The sequence below is a fragment of the Rana temporaria genome, chromosome 5, assembly GCF_905171775.1.
Source record: "Rana temporaria chromosome 5, aRanTem1.1, whole genome shotgun sequence".
NCBI lineage: Eukaryota > Metazoa > Chordata > Amphibia > Anura > Ranidae > Rana > Rana temporaria.
Window position 1 is genome coordinate 420746063 of NC_053493.1, and position 12311 is coordinate 420758373.

The 12311-nt window shown below is 47.0% G+C and overlaps 1 protein-coding gene across 3 annotated transcripts in view; it reads left to right on the forward strand.

Moving 5' to 3' along the window:
• Positions 1 to 12311, forward strand: part of NBEAL2 (neurobeachin like 2) — a 246062-nt gene that overhangs the window by 156767 nt on the left and 76984 nt on the right. For all 3 annotated transcript variants that reach the window (XM_040355232.1, XM_040355233.1, XM_040355234.1), the window contains 5 exons: positions 1748 to 1881; positions 5391 to 5550; positions 5628 to 5730; positions 8601 to 8754; positions 12044 to 12205. In XM_040355232.1, the coding sequence (XP_040211166.1) occupies positions 1748 to 1881; positions 5391 to 5550; positions 5628 to 5730; positions 8601 to 8754; positions 12044 to 12205 (713 nt within the window). The remainder of the gene's footprint in view (positions 1 to 1747; positions 1882 to 5390; positions 5551 to 5627; positions 5731 to 8600; positions 8755 to 12043; positions 12206 to 12311) is intronic.

Sequence of the window (12311 nt, forward strand, 5' to 3'; positions counted from 1 at the left end):
GAGGCAATCTGCCACCTTTCTCCATGCCCCGGGTGGCAATGGCGGGTGTGTGAGGGGGTCCTCCCACACAACCCGCCCTACCTGCTCCCAACGGGGCAGAGGGACTCCCTATAAGGGAGTGAGAGGATCTAGCCCGCTCAACCAGCCCCGTTAGTCCTTCGCCTCTCTTTTAGAGACCGCGTGGTCAAAGTGCGTGCATGTTAACCCAATTTCGAGTGCGTGTAAGTGTGGTGGTTTTTGTGGGAGGGGGGTGGGTGTACTAAGCGCAGGCTTACCTCGCATAGCACACCCACCGGGAGCCGGGCTGAGACCACCAAACTCAATTCACATGCAGCCGACACCGAGATCCGAACCCCTGGCTGCAGAGGTGAATGGCTTGTCAGCGCAGTGCCAATCGCGTTGAGCCACCGCAGCTCCTATGTTTTCCATCATTTGAAGGACGAAACACGTTCAGTTGTGGAGAAAAAGTTGCATAAACAACTTGCTGTGTCTTGTGTTTTGCATTGGCTGTGTGTGTGTGAGCATTGTGGTCTATTGTACTACCACAAATGCCATTCCCGGGGATTAGAAGTTGTAAACGTCCTGGCCGCACACCAAGTATCATTTATGGCTTAATTGGCAATAAGCTTTATTGACACCAAACAAGGCCAATCAGACATGCCCGATGTGTCTGAGTGAGTCAAAGAGGGAAGGGACAGAAATACCTTCAATTGATTCTGTATACGTTTTTGTTTTGTTGGTTTAGAACCAGGTCCCGGTTCCCCTTTGGTCTAATGAGAACCTCCAGAGTTGGAGACAGCTGTCATCCTTCTATGGAGGTCCTTATCCCGAAGTTACGGATCTGACTTGCCGACTTCCCTTACTTACATTGTTCCAACATGCCAGAGGCTGTTCACCAGTGGGTTACAAGTAGGGTTGTCCCGATACCACTTTTTTAGGACCGAGTACAAGTACCGATACTTTTTTTCATGTACTCGCCGATACCGATTAAGGATACTTTTTTTTAAATGTGTCCCCCCCCCCGAGATGCAGCCATGTGTCCCCCCACGGATGCAGCCATGTGTCCCCCCACGGATGCAGCCATGTGTCCCCCCACGGATGCAGCCATGTGTCCCCCCCACAGATGCAGCCATGTGTCCCCTCCCCCCGAGATGCAGCCAAGCCTTCCCCCTCGCCGCCGCCTAGTTGATCAGCGCGGAGAACATTACAGCTTTCATTTGAATAGCTGTGTGTTCCGCGCCACGTCATATATAGCCCCTCCCCCTTGTCCGGGGACTTTGATAGACAGATCACCCATCCAATCCTGGGATGGGTGATCTGTCTATCAAACTGCGCGGACAAGGGGGAGGGGCTATATATGACGTGGCGCGGCAGGGAACACACAGCTTTTCAAATGAAAGCTGTAATGTTCCCTGCGCTGATCAACTAGGCGGGGGGGGGGGGGGGGGCTTGGCTTTCTCTTTGAGGACTGCTCAGCTCCTGTAGGGTAGGGTATGGGTCTTCAAACTACGGCCCTCCAGCTGTTCAGGAACTACAATTCCCATCATGCCTAGTCATGTCTGTGTGTTACAATGCCTCATGGGATGTGTAGTTCTACAACAGCTGGAGGGCCGTAGTTTGAGGATCCCTGCTGTAGGGTGTTATATGTATTTGTGTGTTGAAGTCAGTCAGATAGACTGAGGGTCAGCCTCCATACCTGGCCTCCGCCATGACACCGTCTTCTATTTTTTTTTTTTTATCTCTGCAGAGAGCCGGTTGGAGAGGAACGGAGTGGCGGCTTTCCTTCTCATGGTCAAGAATTTCATTCAGCATCATCCGGTCAATCAGGAGAGCCTCCTGCAGTGTCATGGGCCGGCTATCATTGGGGCCCTTCTGCAAAAGGTGAGGAGCCATGTATTATAATGTAACTTGTTTTTGTATATAATGTATAACGACTTGTGTTACCTTGGTGGGATCTCCTAGTTTCCGGTGTGGCCGAGTTCTTATGATGGTCTGGTAATTCAGTGAGTCTTTGTCATTACTTAAAGTGACATTAAAGCTTAATTTCTCGTTCTCGTGCACATCGCTGGATCGGATTGGGCTCAGGTAAGAATAAGGAGGGGCTGGGGGATTCTGCGGCACAGAAGGTTTTTCATCTCTATGCATAGAATGCATTAACTGCTTGCTGCCCACCCCCCGTCATATAACGGAGGAGGCGGTGCGGCTCTCGTTCTGGGACGGCGTCCTATGACGTCGTACCAGAACGGCCGCTCTAGGGTGTTGCTAGGACGCAGCGCGACCCCCGACCTATTTGAAGAGCCGCGGCTTTTTAACCATGTGATCGGCTTTGTCCAATCACAGCCAGTCACATGTCAACACGGAGATGCCGGCAGGGGTGTATTTAGGTTTTGTGCTGCCCTAGGCCTGGTGAAACTCGCGCACCCCCTACTTTATATATGACGCACTTCTTCCTTTTTAAGACTCGTCCTGTCATTTTCATGGGATGAGGACAGGGGGACAGGGTGGGATGAGCACAGGGGGACAGGGTGGGATGAGCACAGGGGGACAGGGTTGGATGAGCACAGGGGGACAGGGTGGGATGAGCACAGGGGGACAGGGTGGGATGAGGACAGGGTGGGATGGGCACAGGGGGACAGGGTGGGATGGGCACAGGGGGACAGGGTGGGATGGGGACAGGGGGACAGGGTGGGATGAGGACAGGGTGGGATGAGGACAGGGGGACAGGGTGGGATGAGGACAGGGTGGGATGAGGACAGGGGGACAGGGTGGGATGAGGACAGGGTGGGATGAGCACAGGGAGCTTTTTTGCCGCCCCCCGCAAAGTGCCGCCCCCTAGGCCTGGGCCTTGTCGGCCTAGGCCATAATACATCTCTGGATGCCGGTAATCGGCCCTCCTGGTCTTGCACTGACAGAGGCAGGGGGCATCCAGACATGTAATCGGTGCCTTGATTACAATACTGCGCCACCAGTGCAGCAGTATTTGATCAATCAAAAAAATTAAAGATTAATCGATGAATTAATAGTTAATTTCCACAGCCCTAATATAAATCTGCAGAAAAGTTGTTATAACTAGGTGGCGCTTCCATTGCGGTCGGCGTAGAATATGTAAATGAGTAGATACGTCGATTCACGAACGTACGCCCGGCCGACGCAGTACTTTTACGCCGTTTACGTTAGAGATAGGCCGCCTAAAGTTAGAGCTTAGCCCTACATGGAATAGTAATGTTAAGTATGGCCGCCGTTCCCGCGTCGAAATTCGAATTTTTTACGTTGTTTGCGTAAGTCGTCTGTGAATCGGGATTTACGTTGTTTACGTCCACGTCAAAATCAATAGGCCCGTGCACACTGGGAAATGTAGGCGCCCGGCGCATGCACAGTAAAAAAAAAAACTTCAAAAAACGTAAGGTCAAGCCTTATTAGCATAAAACACACCCCCCTTACACACATTTGAATTCGGCGCCCTTACGCCTGCCCGCTTTAGGCTACGCCGCCATAACATAGCAGGCAAGTACATTGTGAATCATGTACTTGCCTCGCTAATTTACAGCGGCGTAGCCTAAATGCCTTAAAGGGTCACTAAAGGAATTTTTTTTTTAGCTAAATAGCTTCCTTTACCTTGCTGCAGTCCTGGTTTCATGTGCTCATGGTTCGTTTTTGCTTTGATGTTGCTGTAAATCCTCTCTGTTCTGGACACTTCCTGGTTGCCTGTTTCCTGATAACCACAGTACTGGGAGATTTCTCACGGTGGTCACTAATCAAGGAGCTGTGTGTAAAACGAAACTGGATTGGTGCTGAGGAGTTTTAGACAAAGTATCACTGCTCTTTATTGGCTGACTGCCCTCTAGTGGCTCTCTGTACATCAGAGAACCAGCAAACAACAGCAAAAACGAAACTACACTGCAGGCACATTATATGATTGTTTTTTTATCTATTTTTAATCATTTTTAAAAGGAATCAGTTAACTATTATGTCTCTGTGCCCTGTAAACAGTCATTTCAGCTAAAAAATTTTTTTCCTTTAGTGACCCTTTAAGCTACGCCGCCGCAAAGTTGCGGCAAGGTATGTGAATCTAGGCATATATGTTCTGGTGATGGTGACCACTGGCAGCAGACTGAAAGGGGTGGGAAAATCCCAAATGTTTCAATTTTTTTCAAGCAACAACAGGAATAGAGGGGACATTTTCCATCGGGTACACATGTTCCAGTAACAACTGTCTTAAGAGATTTCCATCAGTTTGGGAAAAGTCGTCTTATTGGGACACAAATGGCTTTTGGATATTCCCTACTCTATCCAAAATGCCTTTAGATATTCTTGATGGCCAACATTGCTAAAGTTCCCTTTAATAATCATTGGTACATTTTGAAAATTCAGAAATTCAAAAATCCAAACTTTCAGATTTTTCGAATTCTGAATTTCCAGATTTTCTAATTTACCGATTTCCGGAATTTGAAATTTAGAACTTTCTAATCTCCGATTTTCTAATTTAGAATTTCCGATATTTAAATAATCCGAAATTCCAATTTCGGAAATTTTTCAAATTTAGAAATTTTAGCAAATTCGGAAAATTCGCGGATTTTTGGAAATTTCGGAATTAAAGCGGTGGTTCACCCTAAAAAAACAAGTTTCTACCATGAAATCCAGCATACTAGCGTGAGCTACAGTATGCCTTTATTTTTATTTTTTGCGCCGTACTCAGTTTAATCTCGTAGTTAAGTTTCAGACTCCCCATGGGGAATGGGCGTTCCTTTGCAGAGGGGAACATGATTGACGGCCAGCTATGGCGCGTCACGCTTCCCGAAAATAGCCGGAGTAGGACTCGGCTCTTCACGGCGCTATACGGCGCCTGCGCACAGACTAGGAGCTGACTGCGCAGGCGCCGTGAAGAGCCAAGTCCTATTTCGGCTATTTTCGGGAAGCGTGACGCGCCATAGCCGGCCGTCAATCATGTTCCCCTCTGCATAGGAACGCCTACTCCTCGCGGGGAGTCTGAAACTTAACTACGGGATTAAACTGTGAGTACGCCGCAAAAAAATAAAATAAAGGCATACTGTAGCTCGCGCTAGTATGCTGGATGGCATGGTAGAAAAAATATTTTTTTTTTTTTTAGGGTGAACCCCCGCTTTAACGAATTTGTCAAAATTTGGTAAAAAAAAGAATTCGGAACTAAATGAATTGCACATGTCGGGCACAACATTTCATGTCATTGGCAAATAAGGTCAGGTGGTAGAGAAAATGAAACTTCTAATGAAGGTAAGAAGTTGAGCTGAGAGCAGCCGATCACATTTCACTTACCTGAAGTCAGGTGAACCCTTATTGGTTATTGCCTCTTCTTAATGGAATAGTATGGTTTGTGTATGGTGCAGCCTTTGATGTGCCTTTTTCTCCTTCAGGTGCCTCCTCTTGTCCTGGACATGAATGTGCTGATGGCATCTCAGATGCTGATGGACCAGATCTCATTGGAAGGTCACCATTACCTCCTCCATCACCTCTACCAGCACGTACTCTTCGACTTCCGAATCTGGTGCAACAGCGACTTCGCCGTCCGCCTGGGTGAGCCTTTCTGCCCCAATCCCTTTCTGCCTGTGTGACATGAAGAAATGTCGATCATCATTTTCCTCTCTCTGCAGGCCACATCCAATATCTGTCTTCAATCATGAAAGACCACAAGCAGAGAATTCGCAGGAAGTATGGCGTGCAGTACATTCTGGACTCAGTCAGGAGGCATTATGGGTAAGCAAGCTGATGACTTTGCTCCTCAAATTGGCAACTAGTATGTGGCCCCCCCCTTCAAATGATGTCTTCAATGAAAGGTATTGGGAATCCTACAGCATACAAAGACATTGTAGACCATTGTGCCCTTCTATCCTTGTGGTAACAGTTTGGTGAAGACCCTTTTCTGTTCCAGTATGACTGTCCCGTGTACAAAGCCAGCTCCATAAAGAGATGGTTTGACTAGTTTGTTGTGGAAGAAATCAAGTTCCCAACCTCAGCCCTCATGCGCCTCCAAAAGGTTTTCAATCAATGTCAATGAATTTGTATTTTTGAGAGTTGTTTTATCTAATGGAAATTTCCCGAATATGGCCTATTCGGCATTCTTGAGGACTGGGGTTGGGAACCACTTTTATAGACAAATGTGCTCTTCCAACTTTGTGGTACCAGTTTGGGGAAAATCCTTTTCTGTTCCGGTATGACTATGCCCCAGGGGACAAAGCCAACTCCATAAAGACATGGCGTGGTCAGTTTGATGTGGAGGAACTCAAGTGTCCTGTACAGATCCATGACCATTGACCTCAACCCTACTGAACAACTTTGGGATTAATTGGAACACCAATTGTGGTCCAGGTCTTCTTTATCAAACATCAGTTCCTGACCTCACAAATGGGCACCAATTCCCATAGACACTCTCCAAATCTTGTGGAAAGCCTTCCCAGAAGAGTGGAGGATGTTATAACCGTAAAGGGGGCAAACTCTATATTGGTCATGGTTTAGGAATAGGAGGCAACTCCAAATTAATGACCATGGTTTTGGAATGGGGAATCCCCCAAGGGCTTGCCACATGTATCATTTCCTGGCCCAGACCCTGAAACAATATTCCTTCTATTCAATTCATGGTTCTGGAATGGGGGGTGGTGCAACTCCATGTTAATGGCCATGATTTTGGAATGGGGGGGGGGCAGGCAACGTCATATTTATGGCTACTGTTTTGGAATAGGAGGCAACTCAATATTATTGGCCATGGTTTTGGAATGGGGGCAACTTCATATTATTGGTCATGGTTTTGGAATTGGGGGGGCAACTCAATATTATTGGCCATATCTTTGGAATAGGCGGCAACTTCATATTATTGGTCATGGTTTTGGAATGGGAGCGGGGGGGGGCAACTTCATATTATTGGTCATGGAATAGGAGGCAACTTCATATTATTGGTCGTGGTTTTGGAATGGAGGGGAACTTCATATTATTGGTCATGGTTTTGGAATGGGGGCGGGGGGGAAACTTCATATTATTGGTCATGGAATAGGAGGCAACTTCATATTATTGGTCATGGAATAGGAGGCAACTTCATATTATTGGTCATGGTTTTGGAATGGGGGCAACTTCATATTATTGGTCATGGTTTTGGAATGGAGGGGAACTTCATATTATTGGTCATGGTTTTGGAATGGAGGGGAACTTCATATTATTGGTCATGGTTTTGGAATGGAGGGGAACTTCATATTATTGGTCATGGTTTTGGAATGGAGGGGAACTTCATATTATTGGTCATGGTTTTGGAATGGAGGGGAACTTCATATTATTGGTTGTGGTTTTGGAATGGGGGGCAACTCCACATTGATGCCCATGGTTTTGAAATGAGGGATCCCCCAAGGGCTTGCCCCCATGTACCATTACCTGGCCAAGACCCTTAAAAAAATATTCCTTCTATTCAATTCATGGTTTTGGAATGAGGGGGCGGCGCAACTCCATGTTAATGGTTATGGTTTTGGAATGGGGAGGCGGGCAACTTCATATTAATGGACATAGTTTTGGAATTTCGGTGGGGAAACACGATATTATTGGCCATGGCTTTGGAATAGGAGATGACTCCATATTATTGGTCATGGTTTTGGAATTGGGGGGGCAACTCAGGCTTTGGAATAGGAGGCAACTTCACATTATTGGTCATGGTTTTGGAATAGGGGGCAACTTCATATTATTGGTCATGGTTTTGAAATGGGGGGGGGGGGGGGGGGACAAATCCATGTTAATGGCCATGGTTTTGGAATGGGGGAATTCATATCAATGGCCATTGTTTTGGAATAGGAGGCAACTCTATATTGCTGTTCATGGTTTTGTAAATGGGGTGGGTGGGGCAACTCAATATTATTGGCCATGGCTTTGGTATAGGAGGCAACTTCATATTATTGGTCATGGTTTTGGAATGGGTGGCAACTTCATATTATTGGTCATGGTTTTGGAATGGGTGGCAACTTCATATTATTGGTCATGGTTTTGGAATGGGTGGCAACTTCATATTATTGGTCATGGTTTTGGAATGGGTGGCAACTTCATATTATTGGTCATGGTTTTGGAATGGGTGGCAACTTCATATTATTGGTCATGGTTTTGGAATAGGGGGCAACTTCATATCATTGGTCATGGTTTTGAAATGGGGGGGGGGGACAAATCCATGTTAATGGCCACGGTTTTGGAATGGGGGGGATTCATATTAATGTCCATTGTTTTGAAATAGGAGGCAACACCATATTACTGGTCATGGTTTTTGAAATGAGGGGCAACTCAATTATTGGCTTTGGTATAGGAGGCAACTTCATATTATTGGTCATGGTTTTGGAATGGGGGGGCAACTTCATATTAATGGTCATTGTTTTGGAATAGGGGGGGGGGCACTCCACATTAATGACCATGGTTTTGGAATGAGGAATCCCCCAAGGGCTTGCCACATGTATCATTTCCTGGCCCAGACCCCGAAACAATATTCCTTCTATTCAATTCATTAAATTTGCTATAAATGCGTACAATTCTAGGGACTTGATTTCTCAGCATTATACAGTCAGTTGAGTTTCCTTGTCTTTTTTTTTTCCAATGTAAAATATCAGGACACAAAAGGAGGACCAGAGCACTGAGGACAATGTGAAGACGGTCCAGATGTCCCTCTTCAGCCTGGCTAAAGATTTCCTGGCCAAGAATCTGAATGCTGAGGATCTGCACAGCGTGATCAACTACACTGCGACCCTCAATGACGAGGAGCAGGTATGACCACCGCCCAATGGTCACCAGACCCACATCAGTATTCACCCCCAACATGGGTGGAAAAATTTGGCCCAATACTCTTGATAATAGAGTGTGTGTGTGTGTGTGTGTGTGTGTGTGTGTGTGTGTGTGTGTGTGTGTGTGTGTGTGTAATCAGGGCTACATATAAAAGATCAGATATTGAATATTTAGTATTTTCTTTTCTGGCCAGAAGGCGATGCTCTTGGTTCTTTTCTACATGTGTTCAGACTATCCTATTTCAACTTTGTTTAAAGGGCTCAGTAACTCAAGCTGTACTTTACACCTATTACTGAACGAGTCAGTGACTCCCCCCCCCCCCCTACACAATGGCTCTATTCAAACACTTTACTGAAGTTTTAATTAGTGAAGCAAACTTAAAGTACAGAGCGTCTGCTGTGCTGGCTCCTAGTGCTCTGGGAATCCTGCACCAAGTGTGCACCCTGTATTAAATGTGTAAAACAAATATTTTATGTAGTGTGTGTGTATACATGCATTTTTATTATACCTGTAATTTATATTTATACATAGAGTATGTGTATATATATATATATATATATATATATATATATATATATATATATATATATATATATATATATATATATATATATATATATATAAATATATACACACACAGATATAATAAAATAATTAAAACAAATTATTTATAGATATATAAAATAGATAAAAAATATATATTAAAGTACTCTATATATTCGAGTATAAGTCGAGTTTTTCAGCACATTTTTTTGTGCTGATAATGCCCCCCTCGGCTTATACTCGTCACCTTTTTGCGCCTGATCTCCTGGATTTTGGGGACCCGGTACCGGCCGGCCGTAGGTCCCCTGGACCCCAAACTTGGCAAACATGTAGCCCAAATCTACCTCTACAAATGTGCACAGTTTGTTGTTCGGGGGACCTACAGCCGGGGAGCCCCGATTTTTCAAAGCCGGGCACCCCTTCCATAGACTCCCCATGTTAAACGGTAATTTCTCCGTTGAATTTGGGGCCCCAAAACCGGTCGGTTGTAGGTCCCCTGGACCCGAAACTTGGCACACATGTAGCCCCATTTCTCCTCTACAAGTGTGCAAAGATTGTTGTCTGGGGGATCTACAGCTGGGGAGCACCAATTTTTCAAAGATGGGCCCCCCTTGCATAGATTCCCATGTTAAATGTCAGGCTAGGCATGGACTCAGTGAGGCATGGGCACAGTGAGGCATGGGCACAGTGAAGCAAAATGAGGCATGCAGATGGACACCCTAGGCTTATACTCGAGTCAATAAGTTTTCCCAGTTTTTTGTGGTAAAATTAGTTGCCTTGGCTTATTTTCGGTTTGGCTTATACTCGAGTATATACGGTAATAATATGACTGCATTCTCTCTGTACATCTCGGAGAAAGTGTGCGAAAGTTGAGCTTTAATAGGGATGTCTGCTTTTTTTTTTTTTTTTTTGTGTCTCTATGGTCATATCTAATAAGTTTAGGTTTGTGGTAGCATCAAACCATAACTGTTTTATGGTTGAGCCACACAAATAGAAATTGCTTTGTCAGTTTCATTAGGAGGGAATGTAGGAAGGTTCGGGAAAACCAGCTTATTTTAGAGCATAAAGAGAAAAAAAATAAGGGTATGGTTAAGAAAAGGGGTAGGTATTTGGCCAGCTTGGTGGGGAAGCAGTTGGGGAAAGGTGTTTTTGTACCAGAGGGTTGGCCACCTACTCTCTTCTATAGATCCTTTACTTCTAGTTCAGTGGTTCTCAACCTGGGGGTCGGGACCCCCTTGGGGGTCATATGAGGATTTGCCAGGGGTCCCCAAAACCTGGGCTGTTCCTGAAGCCTGCGGTCGCCCTCGCGTCCTCTTCACAGCCACCGATTCAGTTCACGGGATGGCTGGGGGGCAGGGACTAGAGGTCAGCTGACTGGTGAGGAATGTGAAGTGGGAGGGGCTGGAAGAGACCCTATCTTCTACGAGAAGCCACAAAGTCAGAGACACAGAGTAACACTAACCTGTGATTAGAGTTGCCTTTAAAAGTCCCCACTACAGTTCTCAGATCAGCAGATGACCTTGATCAAGAGCACCTAAGTTGGCTGATCCCAACCTCCCCGCCAGCGCTGCCGCTGATCCCATACTCCCCGCCGGCGCTGCCGCTGATCCCAACTCCCCGCCGGCGCTGCCACTGATCCCAACTCCCCGCCGGCGCTGCCACTGATCCCAACTCCCCGCCGGCGCTGCCACTGATCCCAACTCCCCCCGCCGGCGCTGCCACTGATCCCAACTCCCCCCGCCGGCGCTGCCACTGATCCCAACTCCCCCCGCCGGCGCTGCCACTGATCCCAACTCCCCCCGCCGGCGCTGCCACTGATCCCAACCCCCCCCGCCGGCGCTGCCACTGATCCCAACCCCCCCCGCCGGCGCTGCCACTGATCCCAACTCCCCCCGCCGGCGCTGACACTGATCCCAACTCCCCCCGCCGGCGCTGCCACTGATCCCAACTCCCCCCGCCGGGAGTTGGGATCAGTGGCAGCGCCGGCGGGGGGAGTTGGGATCAGTGGCAGCACCGGCGGGGGGAGTTGGGATCAGTGGCAGCGCCGGCGGGGAGTTGGGATCCCAACTCCCCCCGCCGGCGCTGCCACTGATCCCATACTCCCCGCCAGCACCGCCACCGATCCCATACTCCCCGCCAGCACCGCCACCGATCGCATACTCACCACCAAGGAGTAAGAGGAGGAATAAAAATAGAGAATACATGGAAGGGAGAGGAAAAGAGGGGGAGGAACAAAGAAAAAGCTAGAGAAAGAATAAGAGAAAGACGTCTAGAGAGGGATGGGGATAACAAACAAGAAATTAGGATAGAGATAAAAGGGAAAGAAAGGAGAACAAAGAAAAAGAGTGGTACATCCTAAAATGTACTATGAGGGGTTTTAATATTATACCAGTGGAAGGGACTCGGGGAGCGCTAAATGTCCGTGGGTTAGGGGCGCAAATTGCTTGTCTCACCTTGGGTGCCGACAACCCGCGATAGGAAAATAATTTTACCGTTGGGGGTCCCCACAACTTGGGAAATTTTATCAAGGGGTCACGGCACTAGACAGGTTGAGAACCACTGATGTAGTTAAAAGATATAAAACATCAGTTTTAGAATGAATAAAATTGTAGAATTTTCTATCAATTCCATGAATGTATCCATTTATAACAAGGAGATGAAGATAAATGCGTTGTAGCTGTTGGCCATTCCTCCTAGGGAGGTTCACGTCTCCATCTTGTCCTCCCAGGTATGCGGGATCCTAGACGTCATCCACAGCCTCCTGAAAGCCAAAAACATCAGCAACGAGCAACTGTACTGCTTCCTGCTGGAGCCGGGCCATGTGGAGGTCTTCTACTACCTGCTGGTCCAGAAGAGGTTCTCCGACCAGCTGAGGGAGAAGGTCTTTAAGGTCTGTACAGAAGAAACTCGGAGATGTTTTTACGGCGATCCGTAACCTATAGAGGGGGGATTTAAAGCCTGCGGCTCTTTAGCAAATCAAGGAACCACACTGGCAT